This window comes from Lepidochelys kempii, chromosome 10 (assembly GCF_965140265.1).
Source record: "Lepidochelys kempii isolate rLepKem1 chromosome 10, rLepKem1.hap2, whole genome shotgun sequence".
In the NCBI taxonomy this organism is placed as follows: Eukaryota; Metazoa; Chordata; order Testudines; family Cheloniidae; genus Lepidochelys; species Lepidochelys kempii.
In genome coordinates this window covers 66,887,847-66,915,705 of record NC_133265.1, presented here as the reverse complement: position 1 = coordinate 66,915,705, position 27,859 = coordinate 66,887,847, and the positions used below count along the sequence as shown (strand labels likewise).

General features: G+C 40.1%; 1 protein-coding gene across 3 annotated transcripts in view; it reads left to right on the top strand.

Moving 5' to 3' along the window:
* The window catches only part of HOMER2 (homer scaffold protein 2), a 108,825-nt gene extending 85,926 nt beyond the window's left edge, over positions 1-22,899 (top strand). For 2 of the 3 annotated variants that reach the window (XM_073304048.1, XM_073304047.1), the window contains exons 6-9: positions 2,495-2,651; positions 5,588-5,698; positions 11,492-11,572; positions 17,833-22,899. In XM_073304048.1, the coding sequence (XP_073160149.1) occupies positions 2,495-2,651; positions 5,588-5,698; positions 11,492-11,572; positions 17,833-18,021 (538 nt within the window). In that variant the 3' untranslated portion in view covers positions 18,022-22,899. Of the gene's footprint in view, positions 1-2,494; positions 2,652-5,587; positions 5,699-11,491; positions 11,573-14,029; positions 14,202-17,832 lie in introns of all 3 variants that reach the window. The other variant, XR_012154019.1, reaches the window with a different exon arrangement.
* The last annotated feature ends 4,960 nt before the right edge of the window (positions 22,900-27,859 follow it).

Here is a 27,859-nt window from a genome sequence, read left to right as displayed (position 1 = left end):
CCAGCTCACATTGCTAACCATCGATATGTGGGTTTAAGAATGCAGATAACATTTAGGCCAAAGGGGAGCAAGTACTTCTGATATTGTGTGAAGCCAATTTTCTCTTCTCTTCAGTTTCAGTGGGTGTACTTTAGCTGTGAAAACAGGTGAGGGTATTTAAAATAACAAAAGATAATTATTAGTTCATCATAAATTTTTTTCATTAATTTTTTAACTTTACGTAGCTTTCTAAAAAACTTTGAGCACCACTTTAAAAATGTGCCCTGTGTGCCTTGAAATCACATTTTGTATCATTTGATTTAATAAATTTTTTGAAAAGGCAAATCATGGTAATTTGTAGCCATAGTAAAATAAAAAGTTGGAATGTTCTAAGCAGTGACATTAATATGCCATAATTCTCTTCTTGGAACTTATTTGCCACATCTGCCTCTAGCATATGAATATGCCCATGAGTGAAAAAGGGAAAAAATATCAGGGTCACTTGTTGCTTTTTAAAGTTTTGGTTTTTTTTTAAGCCATATGATACAATAAGCCAAGGATCAGCAACCTTCGGCACGCGGCCCATCAGGGTAATCTGCTTGTGGGCCGCGAGACATTTTGTTTACGTTGACCATCTGCAGGCACCTCCCACCCCTCCACAACTCCCACTGGTGTGCTGGCCGCCACTTCCCGCAGCTCCCATTGTGAGGGAACGGTGAACCATGGCCACTGGAAGCTGCGGGGGGGCCGTGCCTGCAGACAGTCAAAGTAAATACAATGTCTTGTGGCCCAGCAGTGGATTACCCTGATGGGCCACGTGCCCAGGGTTGCTGACCCCTGCGATAAGCAATTCAAAGGTTGCATACAGTATGAATCATAGAATCATAGGACTGGAAGGGACCTTGAGAGGTCATCTAGTCCAGTCCCCTGCACTCATGGCAGGACTAAGTATTATCTAGACCAGGGGTCAGCAACGTTTGAGAAGTGGTGTGCCAAGTTTTCATTAAATTAAGGTTTTGCGTGCCAGTAATAAATTTTACATTTACAGGGGCCCCCTGATGGAACCCTAGACTGGCAGTGGGCTGAGCGGTGCTGGCAGCCAGGACCCTGGCTGGCAGGAGCCAGCGGACGGAACCGCGGACCTGCAGTGTGGGCGGCAGACAGAACCCCAGACCGGCAGTGGGATGAGTGGCTCAGCCTACTGCCAGTCTGGGGTTCCGTCTGCCGCCCGCGCTGCCGGTCTGGGGTCCCAGCCACCAGCCTCGCTCAGCCCACTGCCGGCCTGGGTGGACGGAACCCTGGGCCCGCAGCAGGCTGACCTGGGCTGGTGGCCAGGACCCCGGCTGGCAGGGGCTGGCGGACAGATCCCCAGAGCCACTCAGCCCGCGCTGCCAGTCTGGGGTTCCGTCCGCTGGCCTCTGCCAGCCAGAGTCCCACCCCGCTCAGCCTGCTGCCGGCCCAGGGTTCCGTCCATCCAGGCTGGCAGCGGGCTGAGTGGGGCCGGCAGCCGGGACCCTGGCTGACAGCAGAGTGCCACTAAAAATCAGCTAGCGTGCCGCCTTTGGCACGCATGCCGCAGGTTGCTGACCCCTGATCTAGACTATTCCCGACAGGTGAAGTACATCAACCCTCCTTTTAATTTTTAATAGGATAATTTTTTTATTCCTACTGGCTGTAGTCACTTCTACAGGCTAGTAACTCAGATACTAGAAGCTTTCAGTTTTCTCCATCCATTGTCCCTCACCTCTTTAAAAGGCACATCACCCACCCTTTACTTCAGGAGCTTGGAAGGTCCTAGGATGTTTAGTTCTTCAATAGTAATATTTTTAAAGCTATATAGATATTTAAAATCAAAGAAAAGAAGTGAAAGTGTATTTTACCTACAGAGTATATATATTTATATTTTTCTTGGCTTACTATATAAAATACTATAGTATTATCTTTCATCCTGAAAGATCCCAACATGCTTTATAAACTGATATGTACACTATATGCTGGTACCACCTGAAATGCAGCCACTGTTTAACAATTCACAGCTACACTTCAGTACAGCTTAGGACAGGAAGTAAAGAATGCTGTAAAAATTCATGACTACAAACAGCAGACACCACACATCTAAACTAAACCTCACATCCCCACAGACAATACAAGTCCTAGAGCTACTACATCTAGCATAACAGATGCTCTGTTAATTCAAGTTGGAGGAGCTTGTGCTTTTGGAATCAAAATCAAAAAGCACAAGCTCCTCCTACTTGAATTAACAGAGCATCTGTTATGCTAGATGTAGTAGCTCTAGGACTTGTATTGTCTGTGGGCTGTTCATTAGAGATAAGTAATCATATACACTTGAGTAGGTCTGATATTCTCTGTGACAGAGGGTCAATGTGCAGTGGGCATTGCACTAGAATACTGTATCTAATTCAGCTTGCCACCCACCATTGCAATCAGGTGTTCTCACAGAGTAATAAATGGAACTAAAGCATTAGTGACTCTAACTCTAGTTCGTTGTTTTCAGTTCTTCCAATGTAAAGAAATGGGAAACAGAACTGCAGACTCTGAGGGAGAGCAATGCCAGGCTGACTTCTGCACTCCAAGAATCTGTTGCCAGTGTAGAACACTGGAAAAAACAGTTTTCAGAATGCAAGGAAGAGAATGATCAACTCAGGAACAAGGTAACATGAGTGGGTTGGATAGAATAAAATGAACCCTAGAGCACCAGTTGAAATGCCAGAGAACCCTGGCTTGGAGACTCCTCTCCTATTTCTCTTTCCTTGCCCCAAGCCAATGTCCTCACAAACAGCCCAGACTGTATGATATTTACAAACATAACCAGCAGTACTAGGTTGTCCAAATACTCACCAGAAGCTACTGAGGAGTCTGCAGCCAAGCACTGAACAAAGTGGAGGAGGGCAGTCAGCAGCAGCACCAAGGGTCAGAAGCAAAAAACAAAGTTCAGATTCCCACCAGTTATAAAATCCAGACCCAAACTCTTTGAATGATCATTTTGAAATATATATTTATTGTAATATTATTAATTAAGCTTAAAAATCCATAATCTAGTTCTTTCTAAACCTTTTCTGATGTTCCTCTTCTCTCAGCCTAGGCAGAACAGAGACAGCAGTGGCATCTCTTTTGTACTCATGTTCTTCTTCTCTGTCTACTCTGCTGCTTTGTCGTCTTTCCTTGTGCTAGAAAGCAAAAAGAGAGGAAGAATGGAGTAGAGGAGATGGAGATGGCTACTTCTCCTTGCTTCCAGGATGCAGGAGGCAAAGAACTGGGAGCCAATTTACATATCACCCAGGAGTCCATGCTCCCTGGTTGGTGGAGCTATAATACTGTCTGTCCGTGCTGTTGGGTAGGATGAGAAGAAAGAGAACTGCAATGAAGACAATTACCGTAGTGTACTCTTCTTATAAGTTTTTTAGCTAAAGCATATTGATGCCTTGTGCTCACTCATTGTAGTAAGTTGGCTGGTTTAAACCATTCAATAATGCTAATTAAATCTCAAAATCAGACAGCTAAGTGATGACATGAGTTGTACCCACAATATTGTAAACACAAAAAGGGAGGAGGAGGAGGAGCCAGGCTGCGAATCAGGCCCACCACCTTCAAAGCAGCGTATTTCAACTCCATAAGCCTGTTGGAGATTGTTGCCAAAAGCCTTTTTCCCTTCCTTACTGAGCGTGTAATTTCACAGCACTGTAGTATAGGGATTGAATGTGAACCACAAGAGAGAACACTTGGGAGATGTAAATTTAGATTTTTAAAAACCCAAGCTTAGAATAGTAGCTTGTACTGTCTCTAAAATAATATGATGCTATCTATCAAAAGCTTGTAATTGGCCCACGCACTAGTACAAGTCTGCTGAATACAGTGGGAATTCAGTTTCTGTGAATAATGCTTGTAGTGATAATTTCAGCCTATTGATCTTAAGTTACTTTCCAAAAAGGTGGGTCCTGTTGTTGCTGCTGTTTTTGCCTTTCACTCATACAGATGACTGGGGCATTCAATGTACAGAGCAGATTGCAAGTGATTTTTGATTTTCGATTGTTTTCAGGAGTAGGTATGACTTTCATTCCTTTTAGCATGCCACTTGGTTCCAGGTGAAGAATGTCGTAGCTGGTGGGAGTGCCACTGATAGGCAGATGTAACCTGATTTACCTGTCTGTCAGGGCACTAAAATGCCTATTGGAATTCACTCTGTCTTTGCAAGATGGAGATTTTATATCTCTTTGTGTGCAGTTTGAGGATGTCACTGTCAGAATGTGGAGATAATTCTAATAGAGCAAATCAGTGCTTCACAACAAGCTTTCACTGTATTTAGACTACGACTTAACCCATGCTGGGTGTCAAGATTGCCTGGAACTAATTGTCAGCATCAAGGTAATATTAGGCTGTTAGATAAATCAGGTTCCTAGAGCAAAGAGTTAATAGTTCATTGTTAAGGCTAGCAGTGAAGGTCTCTCTTATGTATAAGGGAGAAATAGCTGATCAAAATAGTAGATTACAGTTAAATAGCATATCATGCAACAAAAATTATTTACTCAGCATTTGCTTTTGTGTAATGCTACATAGGAAAAAGTTCCTTTCATTAACATGACCAGGTGCAAACGTGCCACTTCTCTCTAAGTGTGGTCAAAAATGAGCAGGTTCACAAAATGCTTCCTTATTCTGGCGCAGTGGTTAAGGTACCTATAGCCCAACTGTCAGACGCTTTCTGTGGTTCATATAGCCCCACTGTCTGCATATGGTGTCATTGATCTTCCTGCAGAGAGAAAGATTCTTCTCTGTTTCTTCTCTCAAGTAGGTTTCTGAATAGGCATTGGTGCTGCACCAAGCATGGGGTGCTGGGAAATTCTCTCTCCTGTGTTAATTGAGTTAGACAGTTTTGCACATTGATCTACCTTAAAATGATGCCAAGTACAGTCCCAGAGAAACCCAACGCTGAGAATTAAAAATATGTTAATGAGAGAGCCTGGTGGCCTAGGAGCAGTGCAGCACACGAGATCCGAGTCCAGAGATGGCTAGAAGAAGTGTGGAATCAGCAAGCTCATTTCCTGCGTGAGAGAACAAAGCACCATCTGTCACACTGTACTAATCCTTCTGGCTAAGTTTTAATGCTGTATCCAGCCCTCTTATTCCTCCTGGAATAATAGACAGGCCCTGAGGAGATGATGTTGGGAACTCTAGAGAGCTTACTTCCTCATACCATATTTGAAAAAAACCATAGATTACTGGCTCATACTTGCATAAAAATGGAAGTGCAAATTTATGCCCATCCGTTGCTCTTCATTACTAATTATGACATTCCAATGCTTTGCACAGTCCTATGTAATTACATAAGGCATTACGTGAGATACAATAAATGCACCCTATGAGGCTCCCTAGAGTGTGTGTAATTGGGTTACTTTGTTGTTCTTAATTTTAAATATAACAGTGGTAACTTTGAACTGTTGTACTAACTGGTATGTTCTAGGGGGGCAGATCCTAGCTCATGTGAATTGTCGTACCTCCGTTGATTCCAGTGGAGCTGGGACAGTTTACACCAGCTGAGGATCTGCCCCTAGATTTACAGAGAATTGGAGTTTGCTATGATCTTTTGTTAAAGATTGAAGAGCTGGAGGAACAATGCAATGAAATAAATAAAGAGAAGGAAAGAAATGCACAGCTGAACAGGCGCCTCCAGGAACTGGAATCAGAACTTCAAGACAAAGAACTAGTAAGTAAAATAAACTTAGAAATGGCACAAATTCTTTAAAGTCAGAGTGGGCCCATCTGCTTTTGACTATACAAAGCAACACATACAATGTGTCACCACAGTCAAAGGGAGTCCAGCGTTTAAAGTTACTGCTCTTTCTAGCTGCTGTAAGACTCTTTAGACCTCCTAGGTCAGTGGTGTCCCCTAATCACTCGTTTACAACACTGTAGGTTCTGAATTTTTAATCTGATTTGGCATTTGAGTTTGACAATCGTTAACAAAAATTATACTTTACACTTCTGAGGATCTCAGTGCCCCTTAAAACCATTAATTGGTTAAACAGCATAACACCTGCTGAGACAGGTAAGTAATAGTACCTTCATAGTCACACAGCAAGTGAGTTGAGAATAGAATCTCGGAATCACTGTTCTCAGTCCCCTACTCCAATCGCTTTACCATATGGGAGGAGGGGAGCTGTTGACTTCCAGGTGTTTGTCAGTAAAAAAAACATCCCTTACAGGAGAGTTTTTAGTATCTTTGTTAAGACAGGGGAGGCTCTCTTTCTGTGGAGTCTTCTATTTTACCATTTTGTCACCCATACCTTCTGATTTTAAGAATTAAGTCCAAGATGGAGATTAAAATTAGAGGATGTTACTGACAGTTTCATTCAGAATTCCTAAATCTCTCATCTTAGTTTAGAGGTGTCATAAATATAAAGGGAAGGGTAAACACCTTTAAAATCCCTCCTGGCCAGAGGAAAAACCCTTTCACCTGTAAAGGGTTAAGAAGCTAGGATAACCTCGCTGGCACCCGACCAAAATGACCAATGAGGAGACAAGATACTTTCAAAGCTGGAGGGGGGGGAGAAACAAAGGGTCTGGGTCTGTCTGTGTGATGCTTTTGCCAGGGACAGAACAAGAATGGAGTCTTAGAACTTAGTAAGTAATCTAGCTAGATATGCTTTAGATTCTGTTGGTTTAAATGGCTGAGAAAATAAGCTGTGCTGAATGGAATGTATATTCCTGTTTTTGTGTCTTTTTGTAACTTAAGGTTTTGCCTAGAGGGATTCTCTATGTTTTGAATCTAATTACCCTGTAAGGTATTTACCATCCTGATTTTACAGAGGTGATTCTTTTTTACTTTTTCTTTTAAGAAACTGAATGCTTTTTTCATTGTTCTTAAGATCCAAGGGTTTGGGTCTGTGGTCACCTATGCAAATTGGTGAGGATTTTTATCAAACCTTCCCCAGAAAAAAGGGGGTAAGATTTGGGAGGATTTTGGGGGGGAAGACATTTCCAAATGAACTCTTTCCTAATAATAATAATAATAATACCAGTGTTAGACGTTTGGTGGTGGCAGCGAAAGTCCAAGGGCAAATGGTAAAATAGTTTGTACCTTGGGGAAGTTTTAACCTAAGCTGGTAAAAGTAAGCTTAGGAGGTTTTCATGCAGGTCCCCAGATCTGTACCCTAGCGTTCAGAGTGGGGAAGGAACCTTGACAAGAGGGTATTCATTTTGCTAAGATGAATGATGTTGGAAACGTATAGCCCCTGACTAGGGGGAAAAATAATGGAATCTTTGAGGTTCTCCCCCGCCCCCCATAGTAGAAACCAAATGTTCTGTGCTGACTCAAGAGCAAACGCAGACAGCAGATGTAGTGAAGCGTGTCTAGCGCCATTATAACTTCTCAGCTGGTACTCCTAAAGAGCAGTGCTATTAAGGAGTTTTAAGATGGTACAAGGAGATAGGTTAGGGAGATGGATTTTAATGCGCAGTTAAAAATATAATGTAGTTTTCAGCACCAAGTTTCAAAGGAAAATGTCGTCATGCTTTTTTCCCAACCTTTCTGCTCTAATAGCATATGTAATAACCCCTACTTTGTGCTAGCATTTTCCTTGAGGTTCACATTCTCCAGACACCACATCAACCAGAGAATTGATTGACACATGAATATTACAGGCCTAGCTTCCATTCATTTTTGAGAATGAACTGCACCAGCCTGATTTCAGACTATTTCTTACATTAGTGGATTTCTGATTAGCTCTAAACCACCCTAAACAAGCTGCTCTTGGCTTTGCAAGGCAAACCAGCATGGAGCCTGCTCACAAATGCAGACATAAAAGAAGCACCTCTGAAATTCTGTCCATTTGAGGAACAATAAAGGGAGGAGAGAAAAATGAAGGGATGGAAAGAGGCGCAGAGGCACTGGGAAAAAGATATATGAGCCACAGACCTATACAAGGGAATCGGAATGCTTAAAGATGTATAGGGGTTCACATCTCAAAATAAACATAGGGAGTTACTGTCACACTGATCTGGGTTACACCCTAGAACTCTGAGTTGTCACTACTTGATCTGCAACCCTTGGGTGCCTCACAATGCTTTGCTTCTGTAGCTTCCAGTCTCAGATGCTCACAGCCAACCTACAAGTATGCAGGTCACACCCTAAGTGTCTGTGTGCTAGACATCCCTAGTTCAGCAGCTCTCGCCCCAACCTGTCTACCACCCTGCAGCCCCCTCTGGCTTCCACCAGCCTTGCTTACAAAAACAAGGTGACCCCATCACACTCCTAGTCCCATATTTCCCCAAAACCGTGTGCATTTTGAAGTATCTAGCCCTCTCCTGGACAGCTCAGAGAAATAAGGTTTGTTTCTCCTTTAAAGAGATAAAAGCACATTACAGTTTATTAACTGAGGTAAATTCACCTTTCTTTCAAACACAGCACTGAGTTAATTTATGGTAAAAATAAAGCAAATTTATTAACAATAAGACATAGGTTAACTGATGCCAAGTAAAAGGAATAAATTTGGAAAGGGTCACAAGCAAATAAAAGTGAAAATCTGCACCTAAAACTCTAAAAACTTAAACTAGAAAAGTACAGGCTTTGTTCAAGATGGTTTCTGTCACCAGTCTTCCTTCTTTTCAGCCAGGGCTGGCTTTCCTTCCATCCGGACCTTTTACAGAAGTACAAGATGCTGGCTTCCCTTGTCTTCCTTGGTGAAAGATCTTTGCCTAAGCAGATTTCTCACTCATATTCAGTTCCTAGAGACTTCAACCCCTCCTTGGTAGAAGGACACATCTTTCTCATTTCGCAAGAGTTCTTGTGTCCATCTAGTGATGGATGCTAAAGATGGCTTCTGTCTTTGCTTATAACTTCCAAAGCTCAACAATCTTGCTTAAAGAGGCAGGATGACCTCATGCTGTAGGGCTTCCCACTCCCTGGCATGTATATAAGGCTTCTATTGATTTGCTTAATTTACATAGGAGGCAGGTAAATAGCTGCTATGTTCCCTCCTGTCTGGGAAAGACCTGTGTTTCTCCCTTTGTTTGGACATACTGTAAGGCCTAATATCAATAAGTATCCATATATAGTGTTAATACATACATTTTTACGATAATATTAATCATCAGTGAATCTTAGGCTTCAATAAAATACCTCACTTGATAAACTTTTATAGTACAGTGATATTGTTTACAATCAGTTAATTCAGTTGGTTATCATGTGAGGTTCAGACCCCTTGTCTTTATAAACCAGTAAATCTTTGCAGTGTACTCTTTGAAAAATAAATCCTGGACCGCGCTTTTTTCCTGCTGGGTGTAGATGCCATGCTGTCTCCTCCCCTATTTGTTACCTTGATAGCTTTCTTTATCTAATATGTAAATTGGACCTTCATTGTGTTTGATGATGGGGCTGGTCAGAGAAGCAAACATTCCTTTGTCTGGGACAGACTTGTTTACTAACTACCCCTGACATGCCTGGCTTAAACATATTTTAGTACTCATTCCAACATATATCTATAACTCTTAATACACACTGTATATATCCATCACACAAGTATATTAATGATCAGTGTGGTGTTCGTTTTCCAATGACCTATTACTTGACACGTTTTAGATACAGATTATAACTAGAGTTGGGGAACACTGAATTGGTCAGGCCAACTGAAACTCATCACCTGATACCAACACAAATCCTTGCCCTCTGGCCCTGGATGCTCGTAGGGTCACACTTCCCCCCTTACAAAGCTGCAGCAGGGCTAGCCACTGGCTGCCCGGATGCAGCAGGTCAGAGTCCTCTTCCCTGACAGGGCATCTGCCGCCATATTTTCATTGTCCTTTATATTTAAAAAACCTGTTTTGTCATCTTTGTTTACAGTTTCCAGGACATAATATCAGAGAGTATCCATAATTTCATCTACAGAGTTGTTACAAAGCGTTCACCATGACTGTAATAGCCGTTGTGCTGTTAGATTTCAAACAATCTATTATATGTCATCTTTTAAATCAATATCGTGACCCCACTGTGGGAGGTGTAGTGATTATGTCAGGCCTGACAAGACTTGTTGACACACCGTAGTAGAGCCTCTGTGTCACAGTTAGCAGCTTTTTTGCATATCTGGGTCAGTGCCTGCTACGCTTGCATTAGAAGCCTCTTTTAATTGATTTCAATGTGATGGTCAGAAACAGGCCATGCTAACAAGCAATTTGAGCCTTTAAGTTAATACTGTAAAGTAATGGTCACAAAGTTGGAGAAGAACACACAGAATATTGGAGATGTCCTGGATACCAGAATCACTCATCGAGAAAGCTCAATGTCTCTGTGTAGTGGTATTTTTGGCAAAAATTTTGGAAGCAAATAAAAAAAACCACTGTGGAATAGACCAGATTCTTTTAAAAGTTGGGTTGGAACTGAAATTTGAGAAATGGTATAGTACCTGGGGGAACAAAATCTGGAGATATTGAGGAAATGTTTTTTGTTGCATAATTTTATGGTAGAGTGTGGGAGACGTATACTCTTATTCTGCTGTGAGATCACCAGTACCTGGAAGACAAGATGTCACATATCCCACAACTCTACTTGTGATGTGTGATATGGCTTGGCTATCCTATATCAAACTAGACCGAGAACTGATGAGGCTGGACACGTTTTATCTTTATTTATTTTTTTATAATATTTGAGGAAATAAAAGACATGTTTGGAGGCAGATCCTGTAGCCTGCTCCACAGATTGCAGCCTGCCTCCTCCTGGACTCTAGGGGAAATCTCCAGGAGCAGATCTTTGTGGGTATTTTCACTCAAAGTCCATTTCTGCAGCTTTAAATGAGGGAGGGGGATGATTTGGCCCTTGGTATTTACATTCTTCAAATATGTTCCCCACGTCACCACTGCCTTTGCTGTTAGCAGAGCAACAAACTCTTTTTAACTTTCCTCTTCAATCCATCTCTGTAGTCACCTATGTGTCTTGTTGCTCATTTCTAACTCCTTTCTGTTTGTCCATATTATTCTGGTAATGTGACGCTCAGAGTTGAATTCAGTATCCCCGGTGGTGTTGCTCAGAGCTATATATGTATATGCTTAGGTCTGTTATCTCCGTGCTCTGTGATGTTTTACATTTACAGCTCAAAATTCCAGTGACCTTTTTCACTGCCATATACCATTGCAAACTCGTATCTAATTTGCTGTCTTCTAGGTCTCTTTTTAGCATTATTGCGTTTCAGATTTCCCTGTCTCATTGAGTATGTGTCTATGTGTAGTGAGAATTCATAAACATAACTAGCTGGAGATTAGATTATGTTCAGATGTCGAAACTATGTAGTCAAGAAATGATTGATTAAATGTGTTGCAAAAATGAATATTATTATATTTAATTTATTAAATTAACAACTGCCATTTATAAAGCCAAAACATTTTCAGTTATTTTTAAATCCCAATGTTGTGTGGCATACAATATACTTGTGCAAAGTAATTTCACAGCTTCAAATTACCTTTATTCTAAATTGAAGCTTGTTATAATTTTCCTTTTTTTTTTTAATAGGAATTGGAGGATCTTCGAAAACAGGGTGAAATTATACCCCAGCTAATGACAGAATGTGAATCTGTATCTCAGAAATTACAGGTACAGTTCAGCAAAGAAATTGATCTAAATACAGTGGAAGGGACATTTTGTTTTGTATTTCTCATGTTTATGTATTTTTACCTGTTTGTAACTTAACTGATAAAGAGACCCCCAATTCATAAAAGTTAATGCTGATTACATACAAAATGTACTGTGGCTGCCACAGAATTAGAAGTAATTATAGATAGCTTCTATCTCTGCCTGGTTATCTGAAGAAGTTGCTACTCTGGGATCATGTTGCAACTGTCACCTGGCAGACTCCAGGATATTCTATATCCAGCATTTTATGCCGCCCTTGCCTTGCATTGCCTCATATGCAGTGCTACTAGAAGTGACTGCTTCACCTACAAGAGCTGGCAAGCATTCACCAGTCTCCTTCCAAACGGCCATTTTGAGTAGTCAAGTCAGTTAAACTAACATCATGATGGCAGCTAAAGCTAATTATTATAAAAGAAAGAGAAAAGAAGAAAAGTTATTTGTTTAAAAAAAAAACCAACAACTAAGTTACGTAATGTTGGGGAGAAGTTCATACAAAAGGTATTTATATGGTGGGTAGCCTTTTTCAACACAATACATTGTCTGTATTTTTATGTAGATATTTATATAGCCCCCTATCACCAAAGTATTTTAATCCGGTTGGTTTTAAAGCTTTTGAACTCTGACTGTATATATCAAAATGATGCATTCAAGAATTTGGATCTGGGGGGTCCCCGTCATGGATTGGGCCTCAGTATGGTATGTACCATACTAACACAGAACAAAGAGACAGTCCCTGCCCTGTACAATAAAAGTATGAATTCAAACAACAGGTATATAAGAACAGCCATACTGGGTCAGACCAATAGTCCATCTAGGCCAGTATTCTGTCTCCAGCCATGGCAAGTACCAAAGTTTCAGGGAGAGTGTACAAAACAGGGCAGTTGTCTTCCCCATCTTCCCCCTCCTAGCTTCTGGGAATCAGAGGTTTAGGGTCGCCCAAGCATGGGGTTGCATCCCTGGCCATCTTGGCTAATGGCCATTGATGGACTTACCCTTCATGAACTTACCTATTTCTTTTTTGAACCTAGTTATGCTTTGGCCATCACAACATGCCAGAGCAATGACTTCCACAGGTTAATTGTGCATTGTGTGGAAAAACTACTTCCTCCTTGTTTGTATTAAATCTGCTGCCTGTTAATTTTATCAGGTGATGCTGGTGTTTGCACTGTGGGAAGGGGGTGAATAACACTTCTCCCATCATTCATTTTATAGACTTCCTATAATATCACCTCCTAGTCATCTCTTTTCGAAGCTGAATAGCCCTAATCTTTTTAGTCTTTCCTTATATGGAAGCCACTCCATACCCTTCTTCATCTTTGTTGCCCGTCTCTGAAACTTTTCCAGTTCCACTATATCCTTTTTGAGATGGGGCAAACAGAACTGGACACAGTATTCAAGTTGTGGGCTCACCATGGATTTATGTAGTGGCATTATGGTATTTTCTGTCATCTTTTCTATCCATTTCCTAATAGATCCTAGCCTTTTTTGACCACTGCTGCTCATTGAGTGGAAATTTTCAGAGAACAATCCACAGTGACTCCAAGATCTTTATGTGGTAACAGCTCATTTAGAACCCATCTTTATTTATGTGTAGTTCAGATTATTTTTTCCAATGTGCATTACTTTTCACTTACCAATGTTGATTTTCATCTACCATTTTGTTGCCCACTCACCCAGTTTTCTGAAATCCTCCTGTAGTTCTTCACAGTCTGCTTTGGACTTAACTCTTGGGCAGTGGGTATAATAGGCCAAGGAAGGGCTTGGCCTTCCCTGGCACAACCACCCCTACCTACATGCACTCCACCTCCCCGCCCCCCCGGTCCATGCTGCTCGCTGCGTTGCTTCTCCTCAGGGGTGGGGGAGTGAGGAGGGATGCTGCGAGCAAGCGGCGGGCACGGGGGTCTGGTGGAGGAGTGAGGAGGGATGCTGCAAGCAACCAGTGGGCACTGGAGCCACCAGCTGGACAGGGGTAGAGGTCGCTGCCTCTGCCTGGCACTCAGGCAGGGGGCGACTTGGCCCGGTGCTCGCAGGGGGAGTGGATTGGCCCGGCGCTGGGGTTGGGGGGACCGGCCTGGGGTGGGCTAGCCATGGCTGTTCTGGTTGTGGTGGAGGGGGCCCCTCAGGACTCCTCCTGTTACGGGCAGGTTTTAGGGCTCCAACATGTGGCGGGATGGGGACGGTAGGTTAGCTTCCCCAAAATGGGGGCTCACCCACCGCCCATGACTTAACTATCTTGAATAATTTTGTGTCATCTATGAACTTTGCCACATCACTGTTTATTCCCTTTTCCAGATTATTAATGATTATGTTGACCAGCACAGGTCCCAGTATAGGTCCTTGAGGGACCCTGTTGTTTACTTCTCTCCATTGTGAAAACTGACCATTATTCCTACCCTTTGTTTCCTATCTTTTAACCAGTTACTGATCCATGAAAGAATCTTCCCTCATATCCCATGACTGGTTAGTTTCCTTTAAGAGCTTTTGGTGAAGGACCTTGTCAAAGGCTTTCTGAAAATTCAAGTCCGCTACATCCACTGGATCACGCTTGTCCACATGCTTGTTGATTCCCTCAAAGAAATCTATTACATTGGTGAGGCATATCTTCCCTTTACAAAAGCTGTGTTGACTCTTCCCTAACAAATCATGTTTATTTGTGTGTGATAATTCTGTTCTTTACTGTAGTTTCAACCAAATTGCTTGGGACTGAAGTTAGACTCCCTGGCCTGTAATTGGCAGGATTGCCTCTGGAGCACTTTTTAAAATTGGTGTTACATTATCTACCTTCCAGTCATTTGGTACAGAAGCTGATTTAAATGATAGGTTACAGACTACAGTTAGTAGTTCTGCAATTTCACATTTGAGTTCCTTCAGAACTCTTGTGTGAATACCATCTGGTCCTGGTGACTTATTACTGTTTAATTTATCAGTTTGTTTTAAAACCTCTTCTTTTGACACGTCAGGGTGGGGCATTTCTTCAGATATATTACCCACATCAGAGATATCCTTCTTGACATCTCCCTTACATCCTCTACAGAAAAGACTGATGCAAAGAATTCATTTAGCTTCTCTGCAGTGGCCTTGTTTTCCTTGAGTTCTCCATTAACACCTTGGTTGTCCAGAGGCCCCAGTGACTGTTCATGAGGCTTCCTGCTTCTGATGTACTTAAAAAATTCTTACTGTTAGTTTTTGCATCTATTGCAGATTGCTTCTCAAATGCTTTCTTGGTCTGCCTTTTTATACTCTTACACTTCATCCGCCAGTTTGAGCACCTTCCTGTTGCTCTCACTAGGATTTGACTTCCAAATTTTAAAGGATGCCTTTTTGCCTCTGATAGCCTTCATTACTCTGTTTTGAGCCATGGTGGCATTCTTTTGGTCCTCTTATTGTCTTTTTTGATTTGGAGTATGCATTGAGTCTGAGTCTCTAATATAGTGTTTTTAAATAGTACCCGTGCTGCTTGCAGGCATTTAAACCATGTGACAGCTTCCTTTAATTTACATCTAATAAGTGTCCTAATTTTTGTGTAGTTCCCTTTTTTAAGTTAAATGTTACTGTAGTGGAATTTTTGGGGTATTTTTCTGCCCTACAAGGACAGTGGCATTGGAGCAGTTTTTATAGTGGGGATGCTGAAAGCCATTGAATAAAACTGTAAACCTTGTATATGATGGAAACCACTTCAAGCTACCGTACCCCCAGAACCCCTACTTCCTGCACCCCTGTACAAGGATGTTAAATTTAATTATATTATGGTGACCATTACCAAGTGATTTAGGTATCGTTATCTCTTGAACCAAATCTTGTGTTCCAAATAGGACTAAATCAAGGATGCAACAAACACATGGGGGAAACACAAGAAAACAGTGAGACAATACTGATCAGTCTGATAAACAGAGGTAACAGTACATCAGCTATCTAACCATAATCATTTTGGCAAAGGAAATGGCCAGGGAAGGTTTTAAGGAGAGATTTGAAGTAGGATGAAGTGACCTTTGTGAATGTTTATAGGAAGCTCCCTCTACGCACACGTGTTCAAAACTTAAACAAATGGGTGATGAAGACTGGCATCACTGGTGGAGCAGATTCCAGATTCGACAGCTCAGTAGCATGTAAGAGATGATAGATAGGGCAGGGATCAACTGTGTAGAACCTTAAAAGCAAGACTAGTAATTTGTGTTTATGCTGCAGGGATGGGAGAGCCTACAGGGGGATGCAAAGAGGGGGGTAATGTGGTCGAAGCGACAATCTGGGGAAATGATTTTTGCAACAGTTCTGAATGGATATAAGTGAGGTGAGATGGGACATGTCAAAGCTGGAGAGGAGGTTGCAGTAGTTGAGAAGTGGATGAAAAATGGAGCTGTTTTGAGGGAGAAGAGAAGTCAGATCTTAGAGGTATTATACAGGAAGAGGTGGCAAGATCTACACATGGCCTAGATGTGAGGATCTAAAGGGAGGGGTGAGTAAAAGACTCTGTTTAGAATTGATTTAGCTAAAGAGTTTCTCCCTTTTCCCCACATCTCTTTATATTCTTCAATGCCTCCAGCTTCTTTGTTGAGCTCAGAGACAGCGGTATGGTTCCCTGGTTAAACATACTATGTCCAGATTTTATGAATATTTGGGACAGTAAAACTAAAAAGCATGTGGCCATGTTTTCAGCAATGAATTATTTTTCAACATTTGACACTCCCTGTAAATATGGATAAGGAAAGTGTGGAAGAGGAGGTCAGTTTTGTTCTTGTTTGAACAAAGAGTGGAGAAACATTTTTAATAGTGAAATCTCACTTTGTAGTTAGTTATTTGTGTCTAATCTGTTCAGTGATATTAATTTTTGATTCATCAGTCACCCTCAGTGCTTAGCCCTGTACAGAATGTAGAGGAAAGTCTAAAACACCAAATCTGTTGTCGTCTTGAATATTTAACTGGAGAAATGGCTTATGCACTGAACTAATACTTCAGCTGAGTCTTTTGTGTGTTGGCCTTTCTTGAATAGATTTTGCTTTTATGGAAGGATACTCATCCCTCTTGGCATCAGTTAAGTTGTGGTGGAGGCAAGCTTAGCAGAGCTCACAACAAAAGGAACAGTGGCTAAGGGGTAAATATACCGGAAAAAGTAAGAACCAGAGGCACTTTATAGTTCCAGGGTTTGAGATAGGAAGTGTCTAGATAACTGGTATGGGTTTGGTATAGGGTGGTAGTGACCAAGAAGGCATTGCAAGTTGATGGTTGTTTTGGCCTGTGCTATACAAGTGAGTGCTTTCATTTGAGTCCAAGTCACCATCATAATTACCACCCTGAGCAGCAAAATCAAGAACTGCAAGGGCATGGAAACTGAACTACCCTCTCACTTGGAAATGATTACTTATGGCTGAGGCACCTTGGTAAGGTGTGTGTTGGGAGCTGTTCCCTGCTTGTGCTATATCTGTTCTGGGTATAAATAAAGGTCTTTGGACTCTGAGGCTGTCAGTCTGACACTTTCACAAGCTTAAACCGCCATAAACATAACACATGAAAAAAGAATAAATGAAACAAGGTAATCTAGGTGAAAATAGTGGAAAGACTATTGAAGAGGTGGGAGGGAAATGTGAGCTGTGGGAATAAGATATTAACATAGGCCATTTCTACATGGTAAAGCTCATTATTTAAAGTTTTAAGAAGACTTAAGTTTAGATATGTACACTGTCCTGAAATGAGGAAAAGCAAAAGGAAAGCTAATGAAATAAGAGAACATGGTTTTCTAAAAGAAAAAGCAAACTGCAGTGTGGGAGAGCATTAAGTTGTTTTCACTGACTATATGCTTAAGTATTCAGCCAAGGAGTTTAAAAGAAATCCTGCAGAACCTAATAAAGCGACATTATTTCTCAGGGGATGTTTGTAAAAGCTAAACCACCATAGATAATTTTGTGGCACAGAGACTAATTTTGCAACTGTAGCAATGTATGCACAGTCCACAATTTAAATCCAGCAGAATTTAAAGATATCAACCAATGACAAAATATAATGCAAAGCATCTTTTCCACTTAATCTGTATCCTTCCCTGCATTAGTCAGATTTAAAAAAAATATATCATGTTAAAATTGCTTCCAGAGGTGTTTGTATTAGGCAGACTAATAGAAAGTCAAAGCAAAACATTTAAAGTCTGCGTGGTATTGTTGCTTTGCTCTAGTAAATGTTCATCCATCTTCTCTAAGATGCATGTTGTTTTTTCTTTCTATTCTTTTTTTAAGGCTGCTGAGAAAAAGAACAGAGACCTGGAGGAGAAAGTCAGAACACTAAGGACAGATGTTGAAGAGAACAAACAGAGACAGAACAGCCTTAAAACTGAATTAAAGAATTTTTTAGACATACTAGATGGGAAGATAGATGAACTACATGACTTCCGACAAGGACTGTCTAAACTAGGAGTTGACAACTAGACGGCAACAGATTTTTGTAATCTAGGGTCTGAATGTTTGGTGTTTTGTTGATCCCAAATGTGTATTTTACAAAATTTGACTAGAATGTTCCACTTGTTGGTATTGTTTCTGTACATACAGGCTGAAAATTTGGTGTGTTTTTTCAAACCAGTTGTGCTGCTCACTGAATTCTGTTGAGAAGAGAAATGATTTATATGGCTGCTCTGGGTTTGTGAAGAGGTGGAAGATTCTGTCTCAGGAATCTGGAACTAGATCTACCTTATATGAATATGCAGTTAGTTGTTGCAGGGAAATTTATATCTTTCTTAAGGGCTGTTGCAACCATAGAAACAGAAAACAATACTATCAATACTCCTAGCAACGTGCAATTTTATTTCTTTTGTTGAGTGGAGTGGAGTTAAGATTAGAGGGGGCTCCTGCCATGTGTAAATCAGTTGGGTAAAATGTGTCTGAGTTGAGCTGCAGTCAAGTGTAGCAAATCCCTCTAAGTAGATATTAAGATCCTTAGGAACAAATCAATAAAGCCTAATTCACAGAAAGAAACCAACCGATTTTATACTTGTGTGACCTCTGATACAGGGTTTACCATGTAAATGTATGTGCGCATACAGCACATAATCTGCAAAGTTGCAGTCGGTCTCAGCTCTTGTACTTCATATAAATCGTACAACAGCTGATGAGAACTTCTCGTTTAACAAGAGCATCTTTTTCCTCAGCCCTGGTGTTTAAATTCATATAATTAAGTTAATCAAAACCTCTTTAGAAAAAACCACACTCTCTCTTCCTGGGACCAGATATACAGCAATAGGGATAGGTTATTGTTTCACATATAGGTCTGGGCCCTCTAATTATCTGTATAACTTAACTGCTGTGAACATCCACTGAAGTGATTTCAGAGCCGTTAATCTAAAAAACATTAGTTCATTTCACAGAACCGCTGAGGACAGTTTTGTACAAATGCAAGTTTCTGTTCAGGAGACATCCAGAGTTGAGGTAGCATGAAAGCAAAACCCTTTTCTTTGAAGTATACTTTCCGATCTTATGACATATTAAAGGGGATGAGTTAGAAACCAAATTGCCCATTTAGAATGACAAAAAGAAAGGCATTGCAGAAAGACATTGTAACTCGTATTTGATTATTCAGCAGCTCTAAACACATTCTGAGTAAAACAAGAGAATGCTTGGGATTCCAGGAGCATGAAAATAAGAAGCAAGCTTACTTCACTACAGGCGGTGACATAAACAGCAACACTGGTTCAGAATTCAATCTAACTCTGCTTTTGTCTCCGTAACTACTTTCATGGGCGTTTTTGTTTTTATTTTTTTAATAAATATTAGGCAATAGCCTGCTCTGAAGTTATTCTGAAAGCCCGTGCAAATAGAATTTGGGCAAGAAGTTCTGTTTACGTCCGATACATTGATGGTATTGCCTCTTTTTTTTAATCTGGAAAAGGCTACTGAAGTGTGAAATTAATGTGTTCCAACAGGACGGACTAGAGTGGCCATGTCACAACATTCATTTCACATATTACAAATTAGATTTCTAATTCTTAATAAAGCTATAATCAAGGGGTTTTTGGTCATTTAAATATTTTAAGTGAAGAGTACATTGAATACCTTTGCACACAGATCTAATAATCCAGATGCTGGAAGTCTGTAGAGATACTCTATCTGCAATAGTTCTTTAATTTTAGATAGCCAATACTTCAGTGGTAGATGCAATCTAGCCTTGCCTTTTTTGTATGTGTGCTTTGTAATCCTTTTATACAACTGATATTATGAAGCTAGACTATTTCAGTGTATGGTGGTCTTTATAAAAATTGTTGTAGAGTGCCAGTATTAAAAAAAATAAAATAAAAAAAAATATCAGGTACTTGGAAACATAATATAGAATGTAGGCATGTGAAAATAAGCTTTCACCAGTGCAGAATATACATGTGTAACATAATGTGGGGTTAGATAATGTGATCCGACTACTCAAAATTGAAAGTGACAAAGGATACACAGTGTATTTTCTGAACAAATAATTTCAGTATTTAGTTTGCATCTATATAGTTCACTTTGAATAAAGAATCATCAAAAAGGCAGATGACCTACTTCTCCTCTACTCCCATCCTAGTCTTAAGGTTAGCTGCACCAACTGTGAAGCAAGGAAGTAAAACAATTGTCTGTCACAAACAGTATACATTGCCAGGCTCCCTACTCTGCTTCCCATTAATGCTTTTACCTCCTTCGTACTGAGAGCCTTGCTCAATCTTCTGTTTCTTTTCTTTTTCTTTTTTTCACTACTAGCGAGTCTTAGGGCTTGTCAGCATGAGAGAGTTGTATTGGTTTAACTTAAGGTGTGATTTTTAAATGTATGTAGTTAAATAGGTGCAAAGGGCTGTGCAAACACTCTTATTTTGGTTTAATCCAGATTTATTTTGGGTTCATCCAGTTATTTCAGTTTATCTTAAACCATTTAGGAATCAGATTAAAATAAATGAAATAAGCCACTCTTAAACTGAAATAAGAGGGTCCACACACAGGGTTGCATTGGTTTAACTAAATTAATTTAAAAACTGACAAGTAAAACCTGTACAATTTTCTGATGTAGACAAGGCCTCATAAAGAAGAAATAAGGATAAGAGGGAAGGTGTGGAGGCAGAGTCTAGAAAGAAAAGCATTTATTTCTGGACCTGCTACTTGTGCTGCATACTTCTGAGAAACCAAGGGAACAAGGTGGATACCCTTTGAGCAATCTCTGTTCTCTCTCCTGTAGTCAGGACCCCAGTGTTCACATTCCTTCCTTCTTTGGCAGGCGTATTCAGTTTTTACATGGTTGAGGCTCTGGGGGAGCTCAGCACACAATTTGCAGGCTCGGACATTCTGGCTGTCTGCATCCTCCACAGGATTGACAGCCCGGTCTAATTAATTTCTGCTCTCTCTTTTTCCTGTAACAAAATGTAAATACTGGGTCCTGGGATTCAAGGCCCTATTTGTTACCTGTAAGGATTATGCAAATTGGTCTTCTCTCATCTTTGCCACTCTGTCTTCTTCTAGTAATTAGAGGAGATTATAAATGTTGCAAGCTCCCAGTCCACAGGAACTTAATACCTCCGTATCTTGGATACCTACAGGCATTTCTTCCTTGAATCTTGATCCCTACCGGATAGGTTCTTTCATTAAGAGCAGCTGATACGTACCTATGTCACATGGCTGTTGTGAGGGTAAATCCATGTTGGTAAAGCACATTGAGTTCCTAGCATGAAAAATGATATGACTGCAAAATACTTTATTTATAATTGAACTTCTGTTGCAGCCCATCAGTCACCTCACAATGCCAGATATGTGAACCTTATTAGCTCCTCAGGGACTTGGTGGGGTACAAAAAACTCTCCTCTCTTCCCTTCCTCCAACAAACCGTGAGTACAGGGCCTTGGGAAACCAAGCATTCTCTTTGTGGGCAATTCTCAGGTAGTAGTAAGGATCTAGCATTTATGCTTTCTCTAGCCCACCTTCATCTTTCTGTAGGTACTGGGCCCTGAGAATCCAAACCCTCTATTTCTGAGGTAACAACTGCTGAACTCTCCCTCAAGCAGTAGTTGGTTTCTTCAGTATCAGGTTTTCCCTCCATTTTCTGCTGTTTCACTTCTGCCGTGCTGTCTAAGCAACCTGGAGAGCTTTCAGTAGGCTTCCTGCCATAAAGATCCCTCCTTAGCTATTAAGCCTGTTTGGTCACCATAAGAGACCTGTATGTGGTCCTTAATCCATTATCTGGTGTCCTTTCAATGCCTGCCTCCCTCAGACAGGAATACATTGCCCAATCAGTCTTGCATTCTGGCTTCCTTTTGCACACAGACACACACACACACACACCCTTCCAGTCCTTTGGCCACAGGCTCAAGTTTGTTTGGGGGAGGGATGATTCTGTGACACTGCTCCTGCAGAATGAAAACTTCATGATATGTGAGGGTGACTTCCTGCAGGGGGAAATCTGACTGGTGATTCTTATTCAGAGCCCCCTAAATCTGGAGGCTGCCCTCTGCTGGAAAATATTTCCACTGTCAGGGTACAAGGTGGATATTTTGGAGAGACTCCCTGATCACAACAATGCACCCTTCCCTCACGTTTTTTTTCAAGACATTTGCATCTTGGGAATGGGGTCTGTTTGACAGAGGCTTAGTCATATCTCAATTACGCCCACTAAGTATTGTATATTATATAAAGTTGCAGTGGAAATATGTGAGGTCTCTAAGATAGTGATCTCTGTTGATTCCATGACTTCTCCTCTTTATGCTGTTTATAGGAAAGTGCTACTTAATGCTGCATTTTTTTTATTATTATTATTATTTTTTTTTTTACCAAGGCTGTGCCATTAGTGCTGGCCCATCTCTCCTGATTTTGATATCTGCAGAGCTCAGGCCCCTCCATAAATAGCAAAGTTACTGTCTATCTCAGTGATGCACTTTTTGATTGCTGAGCTGTATATGGGGATAGCCATGGAAGGTCAAACATGTTTGACTCAAGGGGTTAATCCTGCTCAAACTGAATTAATGTTTGTACCCCTGCCCCTCCAGGGCTCTAATTTGTTCCAGGAAAATCCCAAGGTGACCAAAGAGGGATCTGAGTCCAAACAGTCCTGAAAGCACTAATTTCAGCCCCCATATCTCAGTCTGCAGATGTTTTTGCTTATTAGTAACGATTTACAAACATGAATTTTCAGCACCCCTCTGATGTTGGTTAGTTTTCACTTTGCATTACGTCTACGTTGGAGACACACATGGATTTCCCCATGCAAGCAAGTACTGACTCTAAGCTTGGAAGATGTAAAGGTTCAGTTTGTGGATGTAGAAAGAACAGGAGTACTTGTGGCATCTTAGAGACTAACAAATTTACTGGAGCATAAGCTTTCGTGGGCTACAGCCAACTTCATCGGATGCATAGAATGGAACATATAGTAAGAAGATATATACACACACATACAGAGAAAGTGGAAGTTGCCATACAAACTGTGAGAGGCTAATTAGTTAAGATGAGCTATTATCAGCAGGAGAAAAAAACTTTTGTACTGATAATCAAGATGGCCCATTTAGACAGTTGACAAGAAGGTGTCAACTTCTTGTCAACTGTCTAAATGGGCAAAAAGAAAAGGAGTACTTGTGGCACCTTAGAGACTAACAAATTTGAGCATAAGCTTTTGTGATGCATCCGATGAAGTGATCTGTAGCTCCCGAAAGCTTATGCTCAAATAAATTGGTTAGTCTCTAAGGTGCCACAAGTACTCCTTTTCTTTTTGCGAATACAGACTAACACGGCTGCTATTCTGAAACCTGTATAAATGGGCCATCTTGATTATCACTACAAAAGTTTTTTTCTCATGCTGATAATAGCTCATCTTAACTAATTAGCCTCTTACAGTTTGTATGGAAACTTCCAACTTCTCTGTATGTGTATATATATATCTTCTTACTATATGTTCCATTCTGTGCATCCGATGAAGTGGGCTGTAGCCCATGAAAGTGTGTTCTAATAAATTTGTTAGTCTCTAAGATGCCACAAGTACTCCTGTTCTTTTTTGCGGATACAGACTAACAGGGTGGCTACTCTGGAACCTGTCTTTGTGGATGTAGGTTTCTCACCTAAAGTGGCTAATCAATCACTTGATCTTGTATTTGGAGTGTCTTGTTAATATCGTCTTGTGCTCAGCGCTCTGAGCATGAATGGCTGTCATTTCCACTTCCTGAGGTCCTGTAGATAGGAAAGGGGTCTGATGCAAAGGTACTGTTAGGTTTTCTTTATGGAGCATTTGATTTGTAGACTTGACTTTCAGAATTCTATTTCATCATCAGGAATGGCCCTCTGTTTAAAGATGCTATATCGGCCTCCTTTGAGACCTGGGGAAAGAGTCTTTCTTTTGTTTTCTGCCATAGTAGCCTTTTTAATTGGTATCTCCTTTGCCAAGTGATGAATCAGTGAGTTCACTGGAATAGAGCTGCATTGTCTGTAAGGATTTCAAATTTCATCTCTCACTTTCAGTTTATTATCATTCAAAATTTCCTATTTTTCTTAATCCTCTTACTCCAGCTACTCCTATGCCCAGAAAACAGATAGTGGGTTGCCGTGTTTTATGTAGGCTAGATAACGCCTTTTGATTGTGTTTTTAAAAATATATATATTTTTGATTCCATGTCTAAAATTTAGAATGAAGCTTCTAAAGCCACTATTGCTCAGTGGATTAAAGGCAATATGAAGAGTTTCTACAGTTCTTCACTGCTGTCTGTCTGTGAAATATTGCTATTATTTATGAAGAGAGCGGACCTAAGCATTAACTACTGTACTGTATTGTGGCAGCTGTTTGCCCCTACACTCGTTCCTTTATTGCTCAATACCAGCTGATACCAAAGATGATCTTGGTCAGCATTCTCTTTGTTGGATTGAGGTTCACTCACTCAGCAGACTGGTCTAACAAATATTTATTAAGGCAAAACACTGAGTAGTGATCAGTTATGAGTGGGAAGCCCATGAGGACAATCTCATCATTCCATAAGATCTCTCCACCCCCATCAGTACAGGCTTAGTGTTAGTTCACACCAGTATTTTTTAGCTTTTTAGTTACTTTATCTGTTCTTATTCTCACAAACATGATTGCTCTGCAGTTTCTTACACATGCACAGCACTAAATATGATTATTCTGCAATTTCTTACACGTACACAGTTCTATTTATGCTTACACCTTTAAATGTTATCAGAACAGGTTCTTAAAATCCACAGCAGGCTTCTGTCAGGCCTAAATATGCCTTTGGTCCCAATACTCTTGGCTGCTAGTCAAGGTAAGCCTGTGTCTGCCTTTTCACACTGCTTTACAAGTTGCATTTATGGAATCTTACTGGATGGAAGCAGGACTGCACAACAATGTAAAATTGTTTACTAGTCATTCTTTTCATTCTCTGCATCCATCCTGCTTTTCTGGCTTTTTGCCCTCATGACTGTTTACTGTCTTCGCTGTCCGGGGAAATTGGTGGAACCTGCCTGTTTATGCTCAGAGTCCTGTGTGTTCCATGATTCACAGGTGTGGATTTTTTCCCTTGGGTACAGGATTGTGCTTCAGAATTCAAGCTCTTTTTTTTTTCTTTAACGTGTTTCTAGCCCTTATGGTTGCAAAAGTCTCGAAACCATGAATGATTTGTAAACTAATGCCATATTGTCTTCCTGAGTCTGCAGACAGCCTGAAACAAAAGCTTTCCAGGGGCTGAACTGCCCAATTCGTCTCAGTGAGTTGTTATTACTGAATTCTAAAGATGACAATTTAAATGTTAACATTTAACTGTTCCATTGCTGACTGTTTCAGCAGAAATGTCAACTAATGTGATCTTCCCGCAATCCCAGACAAGTCTTGCATACCTACTGATGGGTCCAAAGTCCCAGTTATCCCCTACTCAACTGCCAAAACCTCCAACTTTGTCCCTGTTTCTGTGATGCAGTTATGAGTTATAAATACAAAAATCTTTGGCATATCAAAAAACTGAATGTGAGCACTGAGTAAAATAAATTGAATTTATTATCCACACAAAAATAACACGGAGGTTACTGTACAGATTGAATAGTACATTTTCACATTTAGTAAAAAGCTGCAGATAAAAAAATGTAAATGAAGCTGCTACTAAATTTGTAGTCTGCTACAACAGAAATAATGCAGCGTAATTTAGGTCCAGCTTACCAGGGAAGAACACTAGGCTTTGCTTATACTACTTATGTTTGCAATTATTTTTGCCTCTGCTTCCTAGTAGGTGGGACTGTTATAGAATCTTATTATAGGCATGACGTAGAGGCTGTAACACACACAACTACCGCAAAGTAACTTTCTCTTTTTGAATTGTGTTAAACAATCAACTAAAGCATCAATCACAGCAATAGCAAGTCACAAGCTATTGATCCAGATCCACCCTAAAATGGAGAGAACCACCATTAACTGATACAGAAATGAATTGCACATTCGCAGAGTCTTGCAACTTGAGGCTTGTGTCCATATTTTGTATTCCTTTTAGGATATAAACTCAACAGTTTTATGTGCATGTCTTTAGTTTGCATGTCTTAAATATCGTACTCTGTATTCAGTAACAACATACCTTGAGTGAAATATACCGTAAGGAATGTATTGCAGAATTTTAAGAATGTGTTTCTCCGAAAACGCTTTGTTCTTTTGCAGGCTGAGGAATAGGACTGATGCTGCTAGACTAAGAAATATTTGCTTATGTAATTGGGATTTTTTGAGATGTCTAAACAATTTGACCTTCTGCTATGTTTTGTGTTAGCACTAGTTTTTGAAAAACTGTTTAAACTAAATACTTTCAAATGACAGTGCCTATACATCCAAAACTTTTATATGCATGTTTTGAAATATCGTTTTTCCCCTTCTAGTCACTTAGTTAATTAACAAATTCTGATGGCACATAAAACCTAGGCACTCAAGAGAAAAATCTATCTCTGCTCTTGTATTTTCTGTTTTTACCACTGGTCAGCAATAATTATTTTAGCCATATACCAGCCAAGAAGACTGATACTGAAAAAGAATTGTGAACAGTTCTGCTAAATGTGCAGTACATTGATCATCTGGTGTGGGCTGAAAGTGGAGATATGCTCAATAAAAAAAAGTATCTTGCAGGATTTAGATGTTTTTATTTTATTTGCCTAATAGTCACAAATGCATAATCTACTATAAAACTCATCTATATGATGGAGTACATCATTTTTTAACTCAAATTTAAATATATCCCTTAGTTGTAGTTAACAATTATGGGAGTGTTTTTAGTGTGGTCTACTATACCAAAATATTTAGAAGTATGATGAGTCTTTAGTAATAAAGCTATACACACAAACTGTTTTTACTGTTTCAAGTAAGGTTTTGTGAATGACTGACAATTCTATTGATATACAACTATGGGAAAACACTGCGATGCTTTAAATGTGTATTTTTATCCTGATTTAATTTATGATTAATTGAGCTGAAGTGTTTACTACATTTTGTTGTAAAAATATGTCTGACCTCGTCATTCTGTCTACTGTGAACAAGTACTTTTTAAAATCAAAGGTAAATGGTAAATGTGAACATTTGGACTCTCTCCTAGGAGCAGTCAATGGTGTTTTTTATATATTAAAATAGATTTTTCTTTATGAACTTATAGCTTTGTTGTTTTTATCTGATTTTATTGTATCATATACATTTGTTTTATGTAAAAATATATAGTTTAAAAAAAATCTGTCTAACTTATAATAATGAGCATCCTTTATCTCAGTTGCATAATCTTGTCATTAAGAATTTAAATTTAGGGAAGTTTTTCATTGAAAATAAGAGCTTGGTTTGGATTTATGCATCTGTGCGTATCTGCAGGGAATTACACTGTGGTAAGTTTCTGCTCTATAAGATGACATGGTGGCAAAAATACCTATCTACACTGCAGCTCCTACCATTCTTACCTCCAGTGGAGTTGCACCACTGGTGAATTATAGCTAAAAAGTACTCTATAGCAGATGAGGGTGTAAGACCCTGATTCTGCAAACTCTTACATTCTTGCTTAATTTTACTACCATAACTAGTCCCACTGAAATCAGTAAAATTAAGCAGGTGTATAGGTGTACGCAGGACTGGGTCCTAAATGTATGCATTAAACTTGAAAAACAGCACCTAGAAATCTTTTTATAAGGCCCTGATCCTACAGACACATACAAATATGCTTAAAGCTAAACCCATATGTAGGTGCTTGCAGGATTGGGACCTTCAGCTGTGCTTTTTGCTCAGTGTGAGAAAAGGATTTTCTTTAGAGGAAGACTTTTTTAAGAACTGTCTTCAGGTTCTTAT